The sequence below is a fragment of the Pelobates fuscus genome, chromosome 9 (assembly GCF_036172605.1).
Source record: "Pelobates fuscus isolate aPelFus1 chromosome 9, aPelFus1.pri, whole genome shotgun sequence".
NCBI classification, from domain to species: Eukaryota; Metazoa; Chordata; class Amphibia; order Anura; family Pelobatidae; genus Pelobates; species Pelobates fuscus.
In genome coordinates this window covers 30130822-30152253 of record NC_086325.1, presented here as the reverse complement: position 1 = coordinate 30152253, position 21432 = coordinate 30130822, and the positions used below count along the sequence as shown (strand labels likewise).

The 21432-nt window shown below is 39.8% G+C and overlaps 1 protein-coding gene across 2 annotated transcripts in view; it reads right to left on the bottom strand.

The window, feature by feature from the left end:
* Nucleotides 1–10061: 10061 nt before the first annotated feature.
* TENT5D (terminal nucleotidyltransferase 5D) overlaps nucleotides 10062–21432 on the bottom strand; it is a 34495-nt gene continuing 23124 nt past the window's right edge. For both annotated transcript variants that reach the window (XM_063431812.1, XM_063431813.1), the window contains exons 2-3: nucleotides 19755–19867; nucleotides 10062–13840 (exon numbers count right to left, since the gene is read on the bottom strand). In XM_063431812.1, coding sequence (XP_063287882.1) covers nucleotides 12617–13819 — 1203 coding nt within the window. In that variant the 5' untranslated portion in view covers nucleotides 13820–13840; nucleotides 19755–19867 and the 3' untranslated portion in view covers nucleotides 10062–12616. The remainder of the gene's footprint in view (nucleotides 13841–19754; nucleotides 19868–21432) is intronic.

Genomic DNA, 21432 nt, shown 5'->3' with positions numbered 1-21432 from the left:
TAAGACCCACAAAGATAACTAAGTAAGCAAACCCAAAGGAAGTGTGGACATCGGGTAAGTATGTGTACTGAATCCAACCCAATATATGGGAAAGTAAGTCCTAAAATAATAGGATCTAAACCAGGAAAATGCAATAACGCAAGTGCCCATGAGACAACATGGAGTGTATGTGCATATATAAGTGTGGAAGAAATGTAAGAAATCTGACAAAAGTGTGTGTATAAATCTGAAAGTGAGATCTGGAATGTGTGAACCATAAGAAGGAGGGATAAGCCCTACCCTGCAAGTGAGCCAATGTGTGTGAGAGCAAAGAAAAAAGAAAGAAGAAAGAAACAGACCAAAAAGAAATAAAGAAAAGTAAAGAGATGAACCAATGAAGATACCTCCGTCCCCATAGCAAATACAGGAACCCAATAAAAACACATAACAACATAAACCCATCTGCACCCCCAGGTTAAATAATCTATAGCTGTAACCAATTGGTAGACCTCACTATAAGCCTGTCTATATATACAAAAATGTAAATCATACTAGCCCCCTATCTCTCGAATAGGAGAAAGCCCATAAAGTTAGAACAGCTTGTCAAATATCTCCATAATAGACCCTCACTGCCCTCCTAACCTCAAGATCTAAGGAAAGAAGGAAAACAATATAAAAACCCTACATAACAGGACATAGCCGATGAAGAATTGTACAAAAGAATATATACCAAAGCATACGTCTTAATTATAGACGTATGACCCGTCTCGAGCCAGCCTGGCCCTGACGATAAACTTCTCTAAACAAAGACTACAAATGAATACATGATAGCGATAAGTTAAAAAACGGAAAATCCACATCAGAGGGAAAGAGAACAAAACCAATCTAGATAATCTAACGAGTATCTAAAAATGAAGAAAATGAGATATACTCATTAAGTCCCCTGGGTTGTAGGGTGTCCAATCGTTTGATCCAAAAGGTCTCTTTCTGGAGTAGTAGTTTGGATCGATCCCCACCTCTCATGAGGGTTGGTATCACATCGATGGCGATGAATTTCAAGGTGGGTAGTCTATGGTTAAATTCCAAGAAGTGCTTGGCCACCGGCTTGTCTGTTTTCCCATCTCTATAGGCTGTCATAATTGATGATCGGTGCCCCCTGATTCTGTCTCGGAGTGTGAGATCCGTCTTCCCCACGTAGCATAATCCACATGGGCATGAGATGAGATATATCACGTGGTCTGTCAGGCAAGAGATGTAATGATTGATCTTATATCTAGTGCCCGAGTGTGGGTGTGCAAATGTAGAGCCAGGTAGCATATGTCCACACGTGACACATCCCGTGCACCTGAAGCACCCCATCTTAGTAGGTTTAGTAGACGTCAGCTTTTCTCTTGGTAAATCTGTTTTCATCAGTAGATCCTTGAGACTTTTATTCCTACTATAGGCAATTCTGGGGGGATTGGAGAAAATGGTACTCAGAGAGTTGTCAGCAGATAGAATATCCCAACGTTTTTTAATACTCCGTGAGATGTTCCCACTGGCTGAATTGAATGTCATCGGGATCGTAATTTGTGGGACATTGTATCGGGTGGTGCCTTTGACATAGATCTCTCGTGCCCGTTTAAGGGCTTGTTCAAGCGTATCCTTATAATATCCCCTTTCCATATATATATCAAAATACACTTAGAATGAAATTATAAAGGGGAAAATCCTTGCACACTGACTGTAGTATATATAAATGTCAGGTGCCAGCCAGGGTTGAACTTATCCATGAAAAAGGAAGGGAAAGGGAAGGTCCTCAAGGGGATGTTTCAGATGATGGTCCTGATCCGTCATCAGTTCTGAAGGGGCTAATGACAGTTCTGCAGTTCTGTTTGACAGACTGCTGAATACACACAAACAGACTGCTGAATACACACACAAACTGCTGAATACACAGACAGACACACTGCTGAATACACACACACATCCACTGTGCGACGCATGTAACTAATGATGGCTATAATGGGCAAGCTTTCCTGACCCCAGCCATGCTGTGGTGCTCCCTGCATGGTCCTAATACCCTCTGCCCAGCGTGAGTGCAACAGATGCGGGGCACCAGGGAACTAAAGCCGGGCGGCGAGACAGGACCCTGAAATCCAAAGAACCACTGTTGGGAGACCTGTGGTCAGCTACAAGTCAGACCAGAATAGCTGGTTCAGAAATGTATTTATTTAAAATATACTGTGGAAAATTCAAATTGTAAATCTGAATGCAGTCGTCTCCCATAACAATACATAGATACATGGTTACATAGAAAACCATCGTTTATACATTTAATCCGTTCAAAATGATAACATTTAACCTGGCTCCTTATCACATACACAAACTCTTAACGGTTTCCTAAACCGTTCTTGATGTCTGAGAGAGATACGCACAAAGGAACACAAATAGTCAATGGTAGCCACAAACCACTTCCTAAAAATATACAATTTTATTACTCACTTTTATGTCCCCTTTCACCTACAGTAGTTCTAAAGAATAAAAGTAGGGCAAAATTTATTAGGCAATATTAATGATATATAAAACAGCTGAATATGTCACCCAGGTGGTTTTCCATTGAGGTCTCTTCTCAGCAAACAATCTCCTCTCATTCAATTCACAAAAATACATTCAAACCCTTACAAAATGTATTCAACCCCTTAAACACTGATTGTCATACTCTCTGTCACAGTCCCCCATAGTTAAATGCCCTCTTTCTCTCCCACATCCACTGGGCTTCATCTTCTAGGCACATGACAGTTCATCTTTTGGCCCGGTTCTTTCAAAAAGTGGATATCCTTTCAAAGGATGTAAAATATCGAATTTATAAAATGATAGACCTGCAAGCTCTACGTGTTCTTCGCTCCCACTAGATGATCACATCTTTAAATTATTAAAGGAACACTCTAAGAACCATGACCACTTCAGCTCGACGGACGGTAGGACTATATCACAGCTTGGAAAGAGCCAGGTCAGTCAGTGACAGATTTATTCGGAATATTGTAACTCTGCTTTAAATGAATGTCCTTGGACTCTGAGCTTGACACAATTCTGTTTGATGAGTTGGAGTTGCCTAGTCAAGCTCCTTAAAATCCAGAATGGTAAAGAAGGGGGTTATCAAATGTCTACTATAAAACAGGTACATTTTAAAGAAAATATTGGCCTGTAGAGCAAAATCTCAGATAATATTGTCTTAATAAATATCAAATGCAATTTAATATTGTTCACTTGAGTGCTGAAGGGGAGAAGAAATGAACGTTTTATTCCCTCATTTGTGATCTACTGAGTTATTAATGGTTAGATACATTTAGAGACCTGTTCACCAAATGCTTAATAATCACCAGGGACTAATTACAATATAAGACATTGGTTATCAACTGGGGGTTTTAAATCATTTAACCTATTAATAACTGAGGCATTTATCAATGTATTTTCTAAGAAGGTATTAAGAGGACCGATCAGTCCCATGTCTAATGAATACCAAAATCACATATGTGTCAGTTCATTGAATGAAATACAGTCAGTTTTCGATTAACTGAGCAATCCCAAATAAGACCTATTGACTGCTATACAAGCATATCCATCCATGCTTTTACACACAGTCATATGAAGTGCTCCTCGTATTGGTTTGAATGGGATCAACTGGTAGCTCTAAGTATTAAAGTCACTGAGCAAATCGTGACTCATCCCACGTTATGTAAGAATGTAGTCAGCTAATACATTATACAATTGCATTTATAAATGTAACCACGCTTTAAACAGCGTCATACAAGAAATTACCTTTCCTTGTAAAATGAAATAAAAGGATGGATACAAAAATAGCTTACGTATTATTGTAAAGGTCCCTAATGTGATGGGAATATTCATTTACAATGTAAATCTTACTATATATCTCTAGATGCTGAGACACGATGAAATATTAGATTGAGTTTGGATTCAGGGGGTATTTTTACCATTAGAATTAGATATAATGTTTGTTTGATTCGTCTTCCTCTTTTAAATTAACATTAGAAAGGCTTGAAAAAAAAAGGTAAAATTTGGATGGAAAGGGCATAAAAGAGGGGGAAGACTAAGCAAGAACAGGGCAGAACTGCAAAAATCACATCTCCAATTCCTCCACGGATCCCAGACTTTATAAATAATGTTTAACAGACTGTTACTTTAAAGGGACATTAAGTCACCAAAAAACGACTAGATTAATGAAGCCGTGTTGGTGTATAAATCATACCACTGCTGTCTCACTGCTGCATTCTCTGCTATTTAGGATTTAAATCACATTGTTTATACAACCTTAATCACACCTCCATGAATTTGACTTACACAGCCTTCCTAAACACTTCCTTTAAAGAGTCATCTAATGTTTACACTTCATTTATTGCAAAGTCTGTTTAATTTTGTATTTCTTATCTCCTGCTCTTTTAAACTCCTGTTAGACCCTATAGGAGCCTTCTGTATGCCATTAATGTTCAATTTAAAGAGCAGGAGATAAAAACTTTTAAAGTAAGTTAAATCCGATTGAAAGTGAAATATTTTTTTTACACAGGCTTTGTCAGTCACAGCTAGTAGAGGTGGTCATAGGGCTGCATAAACAGAAACAAAAGTGATTTAACTCCTAAAAGGCTGTGAATTAAGCAGTGAGACTGCATGGGCATGATCTATACACCAAAACTGCTTCATTAAGCTAAAGCTGTTTTGGTGACTATAGAGTTCCTTTAAGAACACGAAAAAATGGTGGGTATGGATCAATGAGTGTTTGAGTGCTGTGCTTGGTTTTCTGTGAAATCATTTTCAGGGGTTTTGACAAAATCCAAGGCTGTCCTCAGAACCAGGGTGATGCCAGTAAATTCAGCCTACATTTACATTTTAAGATACCATGTCCCAAGCGCAACCTTAAAAGAACACTATACTGTTAGGAATACACTCGTTAAAACCTGTCTGAAACGTTGCAAGATAGAGATCGATAATAATCTCTACATCTTTTTTTTATTATCGTCTGTAAATATTTCTGTAAATGATGAACGAAAAAACAAATCAGATTTTTAAAACAAAAAGAAAGTGAAATGATTAATCTTCATTAACGATTCAATCCCAAGGTCAAAATACTGATCAAAATAACAAATGCAAATTTGTCAAATATCAAATAAGTTTCAATATTTTCCAAACCATCCTAGTGGCCTTATCTGCAAGCTGACTGGTGTATATAATTGACGTCTGAAGTAATGAAAATAGAAAAGAACCGATGATCAAATGTATTCCTTCTTCAAGATTGACCAATAACCTTACAGACACACATGGTTATTTACTAACCTGTGAATTTAAGATAAAAAAGACAAGATGTAACTACAGCTGGGAGGATTTTTCTAAATCAGCAAAGCTGCCTAAATTTTGCAATTCAACGTTTAACTTGGTATAATTTCAGTGTTTATTGAATAAACTCCCTCAGTCTCTCTATCTCTCGCTTTAATCTCTTTATCCCCTAGCACAACAATCAATTTTCAAAGTAAAAAAAAAAAAAAGAACCCTTTTGCAGATTAATACCGTGCTTATTTCTAATTACCGTAATTATTTGACATTAGTCAACCTTATCGCTAATGGAACGCTTAACACGGTTCCTCCACTGATATTAGGACATCAGTTTGATACACAACTTATTGTAAAAATTAAGTGCTTCATCCTGAACAAGAAACCTCCTCCGTTAGATGTTCCTGGAATCTAAAACTAAATGAATTTACGATGCAAGAACTGCAAAAATTGAAATAATCTGGTGGAAAATATTATCGGATTTCAACACTAAACTCTAAATTGTTTGAGAATTAAAATGTTTAGGCATTAAAACATATATCTGACAGTTTTATGTTCCAATTCTGGCATATATTATTTGTCTTTTCATCAAACAAGTCAGTTTGCAAATCAGATTAAGGGAATCAGATTATCTCGTTAGGGATTACTGATTTAAACGTAGAGAAATTATAAAGGTATGCAAATTTTAGGACAAAGCATTGCGATTCACTTTAAGATGTTGACAATAAAAATTCACAATCATTTCAGCAATGCTTTAATGTTGTTTTATTAAATACCAGCATTCTGATGTCAACAGTACGTACAAATAAGCTCCTGCATTCACATACATACTCCATGAAAAACATGCTTACATTCAAACGCACAAGCACTGCTCACAAACAAAACCTTGCAAGGATGGGTACCACTACCATGACAGCTGAGGATTTACCTTTTTCACTAAAATAGTTCATCCACTGACACACTGAGAGCATTTTGTTTGTCCAAAATTGATTTTTAGGTAACAGTTAACCTACAAAAAATATTGGAGCACAATAAGAAAGATCAGAACACTGGAATTACCATTGCACCCTATGGTTTAGGTTTAGGGGTAGTTAGAGTTTAGAGAGTGACTTTGTCGGTTTAAGAATGATGGGGTTTATAGTGCTAATGATCTTAAAGGGAAACTGTCATTTTCCAGGATTTTTTTATATTATGTTCACTTGTTTCCTTAATTTAACAAATATGTATGTGATTTGTGAAAAATAAAATTAACACTATAGTCACCAAAATTAACTCTATAGTCACCAAAACAACTTTAGCTTAATTAAGCAGTTTGGGTGTATAAACCATGTCTCTGTAGTTTCACTGCTCAATTCACTGCCATTTAGGAGTTAAATCACTTTGTTTCTGTTTATGCTGCCCTAGCCACACCTCCCCTGGCTGTGATTGACACAGCCTGCATGGCAACAAAATAGTTTAATTTTCATTCCAATGTAACTAATCTCCTGCTTTGTAAATTGAACTTTAATTACATACACAATGCTCATGCTGGGTCTAGCAAGCTATTAACAGAGCAGGAGATGAGAAAGTCCAAGTTAAACAGAATTTAAAATAAAGGAAGTGTAAACGAGAGAAGACTCTTTACAGGAAGTGTTTAGGAAGGCTGTGCAGGTCACATGCAGGGAGGTGTGACTAGGGTTTTATAAACAAAGTGATTTAACTCCTAAATGACATGGAATTGAGCATTGAGACTGCAGGGCCATGATCTATACACTAAAACTGCTTCATAAACATAAAGTTGTTCTTCTAACTATAGTGTCCCTTTAAATGTAGCAACCAACATGTCATTATACAGTTACTGGGCGCTTCCATCTTAGGTCCCTGTCAATCTTTGTTCTCCATTCAGTTATTTTTATCTGACAGTCAGTATAGAGAAGTCATACAGAGAAGAGGAGAAATGAAACAATGTTTTCTTTTCTCCTCCTCATTTGCAATGTGTGACTAAACTGTATCGGGATGTCACTTACTAAATCTTTAATATAGATTAAAATAAAACAGAACATCACATAAAAAACACTAACACAAGTAATAGGTGATTTCCGGTGAGTTATTCAGTGGTTTAATTTCCAGTGAATTGATGGTTCCTCTTTAAAGGCAGCTACATAGTAGTTATTTCTGAAAATGATCAGTTTGACTGTCCAATCTTCATGGCAACAGTCATAATTGAAATTAATGAAGTAGGAGTATGACTTGGAGTCCACTAAAATGATGCCTGATTTTAGTTTCAATGAAAACTGGATAATTTTAGGTCAGTCTTCACAAGACTGTCTACATGGAGAAATATGAAGTCGGGAGCTGATATTTCCACTTGGGTTTGAATCAATCATCTCTTGAACCAGCTTTAAGAAAGTGCCTAATTACACAATCCCCTTACCTTGACTTCATGGACTCCTCACCAGCTTCTCTGTTTCAATTACCTCTTTCTCAGCAGATTTCCGATCTAGATAAAGCTGACTGATGCTCCATCTCGTGAAATCGACCTACAAAGTCCAATCTCTTAACATCTACTCAATCTTTGCAACTCTCACTTTTAAATTACATATAGGGCCTTTTCTCCAGAGTTGGCACTCTGGAGCTCACTACTCCACAGACCTTCAGTGATAAACTTTCACTTCTTATGAAGGTCAGATGAAGGGTTTGACCTGCCAGTTAAAAGTTATACCATTAGATAGAACAATGTGTCCAACAACAAAATTAGGGTGGGGAAGCTCTCTGAAGAAGAGGAGTCCTTTGTGAATCTTTGGAAAACTAAAAAGTATTCACCAAGCGCTACATCTCAAAGGACCATCTGGCAGCTCTGCCTGCTATTTACTACCATTTGCTCCTTCTTTGTAAGCAGCAGATCTAACCAAGGTGCTTGTGTAAAGAACCATTGTGTAAAGGCCTCATTCTATATCCCTAAACCAAGACCTGTGCACCATCATACTTCATGCCAGATGAGTATTCTGTGCTCCCATGCAAGGCTTCCAACTTAAAAAAAAAAACATTTATAGAGTCACTCATTTGACTTATCAGCCCTTACCAGCTCTGGCATCGTCTTTCTTATTGAATATGGGCTTCCCTCATTTAACCATGGAGTGACTGTAGCCTGAATTACACATTGCATCTTGTGTAGATCTTTAAGAGTTAGGTTATAGCTTAAGTGCTCACTGAGTCTTCAATCGGCCACCCTAATCCTTGCTGGTGACATTACAGTTTGCTGGTTCTAGACTGTCATAGACTAATTTTTTGTACTAAATTCAGTGGAGCACTTAAATATGTGCATAAAACTTAATAGTACACCTAGTGCAAACAAGGAATATATATATACCGTATTTTTACATATCCTTGAACGTCCAATGTTGTATATACATATTCCAGAGCTATAACCTAGCTCTGGGAGTTATTTGCCCGTAAGTCCATTTGGCGACCTGACCCTTTTTCTTTATGGAGAGTAGTTTAGAAGTTTTCTTGTGTATTCAGCAGTAGTATGCAGTATAATTAAAATATCAAACAGAAATATAAATAGTGCCAGAGACGCGTTTCGCCGGAATGGCTTCTTCAATCTGGTGCAGTAAAACACTGCTTGTAAGTGTGTGCATCTGTATTTATGCAAATGTATGTGTCCATTTTATATCACTGGCTCTCCCTAATTTGGTTGTCCCAGTGTTTCAAGAATGGCCATTGTTTCACTATATTTTGCTTACTCTTATGCATCACAGTCCTAACCTCTGTGCACCTCATTGTCGGCACTGAGATGTTGTAATAACTATGACTGTGATTTATCTTGTGGTACAAAATGCTTGTGTTTTACTGACTTCTAAATGTCAGTGCCTTCATGACTCCACAAAGACAAAAATGATTAAACACTAAATAATACAAAAAAGGTAATATTTAAACACTGATTTTATGGTGTAACTTTTTTTTTAAAGAGTTTACGAGATATTTCTATACATTCTGGGTGAGGTGTATTTGTGTATTTTAAATCTGTGTCTTAAAAAAACATACAGCACTTTTTTTTTTTTTTGCACCAAAAAAACAAGAAAGGAGAAAAAATATTTTTAAGAAGAAAAATATATTTATTTTTGAAAGTGAGATAAACTGAGCATGCCAATTTATTTCTGACTTTGGCATAACACATATAAAGACAATTTATCAATGTAAACAACATTAGTTTATAGAAACATGTAATCCCCTTAAGAGTCATCTTTTGTCTTATGGCACCTTTAAGTCAATGGCACTGAATTCTTTAATGAAAATAGAAGATAAGATTTTGTTGAAACCTGGGGTTTATGCTCTAAAGTCTAAACAGTGAGATGTGCTAGGTGCACAATTTACTTGTTACATTTTCAAAATTCAAGTCAAAATAACTGAGTTGAATATAATTCTACCTCTGCCAAGTAAGAAATATCTCTAGGCAGTGTTTTTATTACTATTTCGTTAGCATATTTTAAAACCTGACAAGGCTGTTTGGGTTGAACCCAATACCCTAGTTCCCCATACCCTAAACAAGGCCTAACACTAAGCCCTTGCAATCCTAAATATACCTCACACAGGGCAAGGTTACAATAGCAAACGTGGCTATAATGTTCCTTAAAGGAACACTATAATGTCTGGAATACAAACATGTACAAAATGTGTTTTTACTCGCCTTTTCTCCCTCACTGCACTAGTCTCGCCTCAGCTGGCCCTGCCTCCATGAGAATTCAGCCAATCCGATGATGATTTCAGCCAATCCGGCACTGTACTAGGAAGCACCTCTAGTGGCCGTATGAGTAACTGCAACTAGAGGTATTACTAGGCAGTTTACATAGAAAATCCTGTAGGGACAGACTGTAGACACCAGAACAACTAAATTAAACTGTAGTGGTCGTGGTGACTATAGTGTCCCTTTAACATCCACCCGTCTATGTTTATATAATCACTCCTATATTATCTATGTGGTCTCTTTGAACACTTACACATGCCTAATCTGTCAGAGGTTGAAAAGATGGAGACACCAAAATGCAGCGGGCATGTCTCAGAATGGTGGTGGGGGTTTTGATGAATGCAGAGTCCCACCAAGAGACAGTACTACTTTAAATACCACTCAAATATTTATAAGTGTATGTTTGCTGTGTGTGCTGATGACAAGCATGCAACTCTTTTGTCAAAGCACCACAAGTCACTGTTTAATGAGTTTATCCCCTAATGTATTCCTACATCACAGTTTTTCAGGATAAGTCGACATTTTTCATTGACACCATGTCCACAGAATAACAATGAACAAAAGAACACTCAAAAAACGTTAGCTTTGATATGGACTATTTCAGTGAACATGATGACGCTATTTACCCCACAAGTAGAAGAGGGCTGAGCAATAAACTAGTTCATTGTAGGTCTTTATAGTTTTTACACTGCTAATAGGGTCATTATGCCTCTTTGTAGCCACCCTTCCAACAGGTTATGTTAAAAGGTCAGTAATGCTTTAGCCTAAGTTGCTCTTATACGAAAATTATCATTCTCAGTAGTGCCATTTTCTGGCCTCTTAAATGGTTACTCCATGCGCCATGATTACTTCAGTGATCTGAAGTGGTCATTGTGTCTGGAGTCTGTATGTGCAGAGTTTCCCCTATGGAGGTTAGCCCCTTTGCTGCAGTATCATTGTAATGTAAACCAAATTTGGTGTCTTTATATACCACACTATTATTTGTTTTTTTTTGTTTTTTTAGATTGTTTTTCTTATATTTCTATTAAGAAGACTTGAGGGATCTTCTTACAATCTATTGTATCCCTAAGGGTAATTTTATTTTATATACGTTTACCGACTATTGGTGAGCACATGTGTTATATATATACTTCTGTATTGCTCATTGTAATGTTATCAGTTAGCCTGGAACTTGAGTTCCAGACTAATATCAATTCTGTGCATCTTTCATCACACAGATTGTCAGTCATTGGCTGAAAGTGGTCAGATGATGCTCTCAGCCAATTTATTGCGTCAGGTTTCGTGGTTTCTGGCTTTTGCGTTTCTGCAGAAGCTGGAACACATCACCCGACCATCAGGGAGCACTGTAGCCTGGCGGGTACCCGGGTAAGGGAACAAACTATTGCTAAATGGTTTGCCCTATTACTGGGGGACTGGACAAGGGTACTTCTGACATCATAAACGCTACAGCGGGCTGTAGTGGTTATGATGCTTGGAGTAACTCTTGAACATTATTTGTATTCTGATCATAACCTGATTGGGTGTATTCCTGCTGCTCTTTGTAAATGCAGAGAAAATCAGAATGTAGTACAGGTAAGTAACACATGACTGTATGTTGCCAGTTTAGAGCCCAGGCATTACAGACCCTCTAATGGTCAATCATGATGGCATTAGCAGACTTAAAAGGGCATTTCCACTTCAAAGCATTCCATGAAACATGTAAAAAAAAAAACGATGTAAAATTCTGAAAATCCAGATCACATTTTCTTTAACCACAGATGAGACACCACGGAATGCAAAGTTTTTGAACAAATCTTCATACTTAGAATGTCACCTATTCAATAAACCCAGCCAGGACAAGGTATCGAATCTACAAAGAAGTAATCATATCCTCAATATATTATTTTCTGTTAAGAAATGTAAAGACTTGGACCATCTCTCTCTTTTTTTTTTGTTTCTTTTTTTTTAAGAAAAGACAGGAAAAAAAATAAAATTTTCAGACATGTAAGAAAAAAATACTTATAATCATATAACTTTTTTTTAGTTCATAACCGTAAATGGTGCTAAGAAATATTTCATATATTTAAATAGTTTTCAGACACTTGCTCTCCCCCCCTCCCAACAAACTTTTTATAGCAATGGACATAACAGATATCTGACACATATGGGGGTTATGTATTTAAAAAATCTATTTTCTGAAAATTGGTGCAAACATGGAAAAGGGGCAGAGTCACAGATGGAATGTGTCTGCTGGTTTCACTGGTTTCCATGGTGACTGCCCCACTTTTATACATAACTCTCATGGAGTTTACAAAAAGTGCAATGTTCTAAAAGTGAAACAGTCAGTAGGAACATTTTGTTGGTTTCCATGGTGACTGTTCAACATTCAGAATTTGACTTCTCAATACCCCTTCATACATAACTCCATATATCTATGTCCTCTGTAACTTATCCTGATGCTATTCCAACATAAAGAAACCCATGGATATGTTTTAAAAGGGGATTTTGTAGCCCCTTCAATGAATACTTAAGTATTTACTCAAAGTGTCATTTTGCACAACAAACAGTCATTTCACGATGCAGATTTCCATTTCTTTGCGCCAAATTCCTTTATTTTAATGGTGCTAGCTTGTGTACCACTAGACCAGCCCATTCCGCGTGAACATAAAGCTGGTAAGGCTGGTAGAATATGGAAGGCTGTCCTTGAACTGTGTAATAATTACTGAAATTCCTGTCGCTTATGTAAGTAGCGGGCTGATAATAGCATGTAACATTAGCTGTGTTTGGAATAATATTCTGCTCCCCAAGAACTTTTAGAGCCAGCACAGCAATCATATTAAGAGTTTGTCTCCTCTCGTGACCCATGAGGCAGACAGTGCTCTCGTTGACCACCGCATGCAAAGTTATCAAATAATCATATTTGCTTTTCTCTTCTCCGATGAAATGACTGCGGAGGTATGATTCAATCTTTCTCTGTTGCTCAGCCACATCTGGGAAGTCAATGAAAAATCGGGAGCACATGTAACGCTCCAAAGATTTGATTTCCTTCTCGCTAGCAGGTTTATAGTCACGGACCAATAAGTTGCTGTATTTCAGAAGCCCTCCTCCCCGTATCTCTTCAGGATTTCTGGTGGCAATCAACTTATATTTCAAATGCTCCATCGCTTCCTTAAAATCTCCATACATGCTCTCTGCAATAACTGTAGGGTGTGATTCGGGAGACAATGTCCTTTCTTTGTCTGTGTAAACATTTAGCATTGAGTCCAGTATGATCTGGAAAGAGTCTACACTGAACTCAAATTGCCTTCTCAGAGAGTTGACAAATTTGAGTTCCACGTTTTTCCCACTATTGTTTGACAAAGAGATTAAACTCCAACGATCATGGTCCGTAGAAACCTTCACCATCTTTTGGATATATGCCTCCTTCATAGTCAAAGCAGTGATCTTCTCCTTGTTGACACACTTCGGTAAAAAATCCAGAAGACAATCCAAAACGATTTCTTTAACAGTCTGAAACTCATGTTCCCCAGGAAGCTCCACGCCAAAGATTATGTCCAGATCTTTACAGCTGGTGCCAGTTTGTTTTATTAAAATGTGACTTGCGGTGGAACCATTTAAGCGAATGTCACGTACGGTGATTTTCTTTTCAAGGAGTTGTTCTTTCACAAGACGAATTATATCCTTTGGTTGTACTTCCATGGTAGGAAAGTTTCCTCTGCCATGAATGGGTATAACTTCTGTCAGTACCTGATCCAGGATGGTTATTTGATCCCAGGTGAGATTGCTGAATCGGCAGTCTCCGCTTTCCGTCATCTTGAGATATCAGTGGCAAAACTGCACAAAACAGAAAGGTTTGGATGTATGAATATCAAAGCACAAATAGAAAATATATCCAAAATACACAACTAAGCCATTATTATCAATACACTTAAAACATTTTGTGATTCTTCTGAGCATGAGCAATATTTCTGTTCTTTATTATAAATCTTAAACATTAGCATGCAAGTAATTTACATTCTGTGTTAAAGGGAAACTGCAGCATTAACTACAGTCTAAACATCCATAGTTAGTTTTAGCCCCCCTCCCGCCCTCCCCCGCCAGCCTGCAAGCAACAAACTAAATTTAACTAAATAAAGGATTTTACTTATCTATGCTCCAGCAACAAGTCTCCCTGGGTGCTCCTGTGGCTCCTCCATCTCTCGTGCCTCCTGGATGACCGTCCAGTCCAATGCTCCTCAAAGAGGAGCAATGGGGACCGTAGGCGCATGTGCAACACACGCATCGATGCACCTATGATTCTTCCACAGACATCACGGTATGTTAGGGTATGAGAGCTGGGAAGTAACAGTCCCAGATCTCATATCTAGAGGGCTTGGAGACATGGCTTCAAGTTAATGTCATTTGGAGCCTCTAAGAAAGGGGGAACAACTGTAGGCACTAAATCAACTTTTAGATGACGTTGTTATAGTGAATGCAGTGTTCCTTTAACCTATTTGTGTTCTTAAACATGTTCTCAAAATTTTCATTACGTCCATAGCTTTAAATATCAAAAAAATAATTACATTTCAAGGCAGTTAAAATGAATTAAAATCAGTTTATTTAAATGGACTGTATGTGTACGGACAAACTAAACACCAAACCCGCCACTCTGGCAGACGTACTAATAAATAAACACTAATAATTGCTACTTTTTGCAGAGTTGTTTGTGAGTTTTATAATACACCGATTTTAGCATGTTTACTGATCTCATCATTTACACAGTAATGTGTATTGTAGTCACTGTTTTCAAGGTAATACATTTATATTTGTTGTCTTGGTAAAAAAAAAATGTTCACGATTGTTTTTTTACAGCTTCTTTTTATAATTATCCAAGGATATTTACTAAGAATTTTAGCACATTTAATTGAATGATGAGTTGGAGAAATTTTCAAAATCAGCTATTTTAGCCAAAATTCTCCACTTAGATTTTTCTAGCAAAATTTCAGAGTTAAGAGACTTACCCTGTATTGCTTTACTTGTGTCTGATTCATATATACCCATTACTGGGTTGGTTCGTCATGGACCTAAATTATGTAAAATTTATTTTGCTAAATACCTTAATTAGACTCTTCACAGTATTAAAGCAGTTACAGTAAACTACTTTTCCGGAGAATTGGCTGGAGTTTCATGAATGTGATCCTCAGGGGAAGTTAGAATTATCAAGAATTTAAAGTGAATTCAAAGAGAATTTAGAATTTAAGGCCAAAGTAGCGATACTGGAAGCATGGATGTCTTGGAGAATTTTTCCAGTTCACCTATTTTGGTTTTAAATTTGAAATAAATTTTGAATTAAATTTGCATTGCCAACACTTTTCACTTTTATGAGTAACCCTACCTGTAAAATAAAATAGGGGAAAATGTGGGGCACAGATCCACTGTCTTAAAGGAACACTTTAAGTTAGGAATACAAAGCTGTCCACTATAGTGTCCCCGCACATTTGGCCTTCCCCATAGGAAAGCATTGCATCAATGAGGCAAAGCGTGAGGACGTCCAGCGTCATTTCTGTGAAGCGCCTCCAGTGGATGTCTGATAGACCCTGAAATTTAAATATAGCATTTCTCTAAAACTGCAATGTACTATATTGCGGGACTAAGAGGGACAGGGACAATGAGATGACATTGACTGGGTGTCTATAGTGTCCCTTTAATGTCTCATGCCTAAAAGTGCAACTAGAAACTCAGTTTTGGTTTGTTATGTTTATCAATAAGGTTAGTTTGGAACCAAGAGATTTTTAAAAACATTGTCTAATGGCAAGAACATTTACAATAACATATGACCGGGCCAGATTAAGAGCCCAGTGGGCCTGGTGCTGGCAATTATGATGGGCCTAATTACAAAATCGTATTTACCCAAAACACTAAAACAGTCCTACCTCCTACGCGTCATGTATCTGATGTAGATGGTGCTGGAGGGAAACTCATAAGATGCAGCTATGAGAAAACCCATACTCTATGCTAATCTCGCGCTTTCATCTTCAAGTAAACCCATACCCCCTAACAACAGTGTCCAGTAAAGCAGGAAGTCTATGGATGGGGTAAAAGGGTGGGCCACTGACACAAATCTGCCGAAAGGGGAGAACATACACAAAAAGGGGGCATGTCTGTGTCCCCATGTCTCCCAGTCCCTTAGTGTCTGTGTCCCCATGTCACTAGGACACTAGGGGATATTGACAGACATGGGGACACTGAGATACTAGGGAACACTGAGATACCTGGGGACACCGACTCTTGGGTACACTGGGAGACATGGAGAAATGGGGACACTGGTCGACTCTGGGACACGAAGTGACATGGGAGACATGGGGCACTGAGACACTGTGATATATAGGGGACACTGGAGACTTGATAAAGACCTGGGTACAGGTCAAAACGTTGTGGCGTACAATAAACCTGCTTAAATCTATCACAGTGAGTGCCTGAGATTTTTTGTTCTTCTATACTAGGGGACACTGAGACACTTGGGGGCACTGTGAGACATGGGGGCACTGAGAGACTAGGGGATTGTGAGAGACTAGGGGACACTGAGACACTACGGACACTGAGAGACACCAGGGACACTGGGAGACATGGGGCACTGAGACACTCTGATACATAGGTGACACTGGAGACAGGTCGAAACGTTGAGTGCCTGATATTTTTTCTTTTATACTAGGGGACACTGAGACACTAGGAGACATGGGGACACTGGGAGACATTGGGACACTGAGACACTGGGAGACTGGGGGACTTTGGGAGAGTAGAAAACACTGAGACACTAGGGACACTGGCACACTACGGACATTGAGAGACACCGGGAGACATGGGGATACGGAGATACTAGGGACACTGGCTGGGAGACAAGGGGACACTGGGAGTGCCCCATGTCTCCCAGGTCTCAAAGTCGCCCAGTGTCCCCTTGTCTCTGTGTCCCTTAGTGTCTCAGTGTCCCCTAGTGTCACAGTGTCACCTAGTGTCTAAGAGAACTGAAACAGAATGTAAAGGTTTAGGTCAAAGTAATCAAAATGAAAATGCAGCGGATCGGGAGAATTTTGCTTGAGGTTTATTCACAGAAGTATTTGTCTATTGTGGTCTACAATCTGCTGCTCTGCTGTCATAGAGCCCTGGCAGAGAAATTTGTTTCTCTGCCGAGTGAAGATCAGTACTCAGGACCGGATTAACATAGGGGCTGATGGAGCTGCAGCTCCAGGCCCAGGGAATAGGCCCATTGTAAAAAACAAAACAAAAAAAAGTTTGTTCTTTTTTTAATTTGTTTTACAGACTACTCTTAGGTTTACCACCTGACTGATATTTTAAGGCACAGCTAGTATTGGAGGCTGCCTGGCCATGACGGTACTGCAGTAATACCAGCAATACAAATGCAAATATTTTTCTCAGTCTAAACGGAGATTACTCTGCAATACCAGCACCGGCCAGTAGGGGTCACTGTGTGTGGAGAGAGGCAGGGATAGGAAGTTACAGGATTTCCCTGCCTCTCTCTACTCACTGATCCGCGGGGGAGCAGATACACAGCACAGAGAGTCCAGACAGCAGCTCCCAACCTTCAGAGACCGACTACAGCTCAGGTATGTGAAGGATGGGGGGAAAGGCAGCAGGGAGACATGTGGACACATGTCTTCCAGTGTCCCTATGTCTTCCAGCCAGTGTCTCAGTGTCCCCATGTCTCCCAGTGTCTGTGTCCCCATGTCTCTGTGTCCTTAGTGTCCCCATGTCTCCCAGTGTCCCCAAATGTCTGTGTCCCCATGTCTATGTCCACAAGTGCCCCATGTCTCCCAGTGTCCCCAAGTGTCTGTGTCCCCATGCCTCCCAGCCAGTGTTCCTAGTGTCTGTGTCCCTATGTCTTTCAGTGTCCCTAATGTTTTAGTTTCCCCAAATGTCTGTGTCACTATGGCTCCCAGTGTCCCCTAGTCTCCCAGTATCTGTGTCCCCATGTCTCTGTGTCCCCGTGTCTCTGTGTCCCCGTGTCTCTGTGTCCCCGTGTCTCTGTGTCCCCATGTCTCTCAATGTCCCCATGTCTCCCAGTGTCCCCATGACTCCCAGCCAGTGTCCCCATGTCTCTCAGTGTCTCTATGTTTCCCCGCCAGTGTCCCTAGTGTCTCAGTGTTCCCATGTCTCCCAGTGTCTGTGTCCTCATGTCTCTATGTCCTTAGTGTCCCCATGTCTCCCAGTGTCCCCAAATGTCTGTGTCCCCATGTCTCTATGTCCACAAGTGCCCCATGTCTCCCAGTGTCCCCTTGTCTCTGTGTCCCCATCCATGTCTCTGTGTCCCCATGTCTCTCAATGTCCCCATGACCCCCAGCTAGTGTCTGTGTCCCCATGTCTCTCAATGTCCCCATGACCCCCAGCTAGTGTCTGTGTCCCCATGTCTCTGTGTCCCCATGACTCTCAATGTCCCCATGACTCCCAGCTAGTGTCTGTGTCCCCATGTCTCCCAGTGTCCCTATGTCTCCCAGCCAGTGTCCCTAGTGTCTCAGTGTCCCCATGTCTCCCAGTGTCTGTGTCCCCATGTCTCTGTGTCCTTAGTGTCCCCAAATATCTCAATGTCACCATGCCTCCCAGTGTCCCCAATGTCTATGTCCAAAGGTGCCCCATGTCTCTCAGTGTCCCCAAGTGTCTGTGTCCCCATGCCTCCCAGCCAGTGTCCCTAGTGTCTGTGTCCCCATGTCTCCTAGTGTCTGTGTCCCCATGTCTGTGTCCCTAGTGTCGGTCTCCTCATTTCTCCCAGTGTCCCCAAATGTCTGTGTCCTCATGTCTCCCAGTGTCCCCATGTCTGTATTCACAAGTGCCCCCATGTCTCCCAGTGCCCCAATGTCTCCCAGTGCCCCCATGTCTCTCAGTGTCCCCATGTCTCTCAGTGTCCCCTAGTATCCTAGTGACATGGGACACACTGAGACATCGGGACACTGGGAGAAATGGGGACACAGACACTGGGAGACTAGGGGACTGGGCGACATGGGGACATTGACACTGTGATACATAGGGACACTGATGCCAGGCTGGCCTTCCAATTCTTTGGACAGACATGCCCCCTTTTTGGGCATGTTCACCCCTTTTGGCAGTTCTGGTCACGTGATTCGCATCAGTGGTGCACCCTTTTACCCCGCCCATGGACACTGCTGTTATGGGGTATGGATTTACTTGAAAGATGAAAGCATTAATTAGATAAAGAGATTAGCATAGAGTATGTGTTTTCTTAAAGCTGCATCCTTTGAGTTTCCCTCCAACACCAACTCCATCAGATACATGACTATTGAGAGGTATGAATGTTTAAGTGTTTTTGGTCGATAAGTTTCTGTAATTAGGTCCCATCATAATTGTCAGCACCAGGCCCACTGGGCTCTTAATCTGGCCCTGGCAGTACTGTAGCACTAAAGACGGTACCTAGGACTTTAACCCCTTAAGGACACATGACATGTGTGACATGTCATGATTCCCTTTTATTCCAGAAGTTTGGTCCTTAAGGGGTTAAACACTAATGCTGAGCACATACACTGTTGAGATGGAAATTAATAACAACTAGCAATATGTTCCTTGAATATGTCCACATAGACCTTGAATATAAGAGGTTGCCTGCAGCTGCAAAGCAAATGCTTTTTTTCGATGACAAAGATGCAAAAGGTTTAAAGAATCCTAAGGTAAATGCACATAAGCTGCAACTAAAAACATCTCTTTTTTCTTTAAAATGCTGTTTATATTAAGAACGGGTACTTACAGGGAAGAGTTTTGCTGCACGTAGTCTAATGGCAGGCTTGTTAGTCAGATGACTCATTTGATCTTTCAGAGGAAAGAGAATTCCTTATCATGACACTTACAAACAAAAGCCACCTAGAGAAACAGGAAAAAAAACAAGACATTTTAAGCATTAATGGGTATTGGCTTTATATTGCTCATCCAAAGGGTTTATTTGCTAAATAGTGAGTTGTAGACAGATGAAAATTTAGTTGGGTAAAATAGAAATAGCTGAATCTAATCATTTATAGCAAAGATATTTGAATGGAATAGGTCATTTTACATAATTGTAATATCCAGGTTAACACAACCAAACTGTGACAAGAGTCAAGTGCCTGTTCACAAAGCTTACAGTTTTCATGACAGTACATCTCTCAGTGATGTATGGTCCATCTCTTTCCCGCGCCAAATTAACATAGGGACTATTGGAGCTGAAGCTCCAGGCCCATGTATTGCAATAGGCCCAAGCTTCCTAATGGTTTTTGTGATGTGCTGCTGCCCATCAAAATATATATTCCATGCTCTGTTTGATTTAAAATGCACTGAAATCTTCCAAGACCTGGTTCGTTATCATGGGGAAACACTGTTCACAACACTTAAAGTACTAAAGGTAGCTCGGGCACTGTATATACTGCTCTGTAGCTGATCTATGCCCTCATTAACCGATGGGCACAAGTGTTCCCTACGCTCATTGAATAGAGACCTTCTGTGCACCAATATCCATAGGATCCTTGTACTTGCTGACACACAAGTGCCCCATAACCCAAAGGATGGATTCCCTGTGCCTCATGTACTATATGGTGAACTACATGTGCTCCATGACCCATAAGGTGGATTCCCTTTGCCCCAGGATCCATAGGGTGGATTCCCTGTGCCATGAGTACCTAAAGATTGATTACCTGTGCCCCACAACCCATAGATGGATCCCCTGTGCCCCACAACCCATAGGATGGGTTCCCTGTGCCCAGTGTACCCTAAGATGGATAACCTGCGCCCCATGACCTATAGCATAGGCTGTGGTCCCTTTTACCCTTTGCTTTCTCAGCAAATCTCTGTAGCACTGCCTGTCTGTGCAAGTTCCAGTTTATTAATGCACATGGGGATAGTTCTAGATTAATTTTCAGCCCAGAACCATAAAGTCCCTAAACCCTGACTGACCACAACCCTTCCTGTCCCCATTTATGATTATACAACTTAAAGCAAACCCTTGGGTGATGCTTCTCCTTTCGGCATCTTTTGTTTGTGTTTTATATTTCAATACAGTAGCAAACTGACAACAAATATCTCTGCGTTGGATAAGTTCTGCTCAGTCTTATCTCCAGTCACCAATAAAGAAACAGATTGTATTCATGTGGATTTATTCAAGCAATTTAAAGAAACAATGTGTATGAAGTATTAATGTACATCCACACCTACAAGACCCGGCTTGCAAAGTCGCCTCTCTTTTACAAGACTTTTACAAGACCCTTGGCTGTCAGTTTCTCCAAAGCTGTGTCTTCCTTGTGACATTTAACTGCCAATATAGATTTTCCTGCCCACAGTGTTTAACTTTGGCACTTCTTTAATACTTGCTGCCTTATTCCCTAGACAGGGGAGAATGAAATATTTCGTATGTATTTCCTTTGCTTCGAGATAGTTTTTGGAAATGTTAAGCTAGTAAT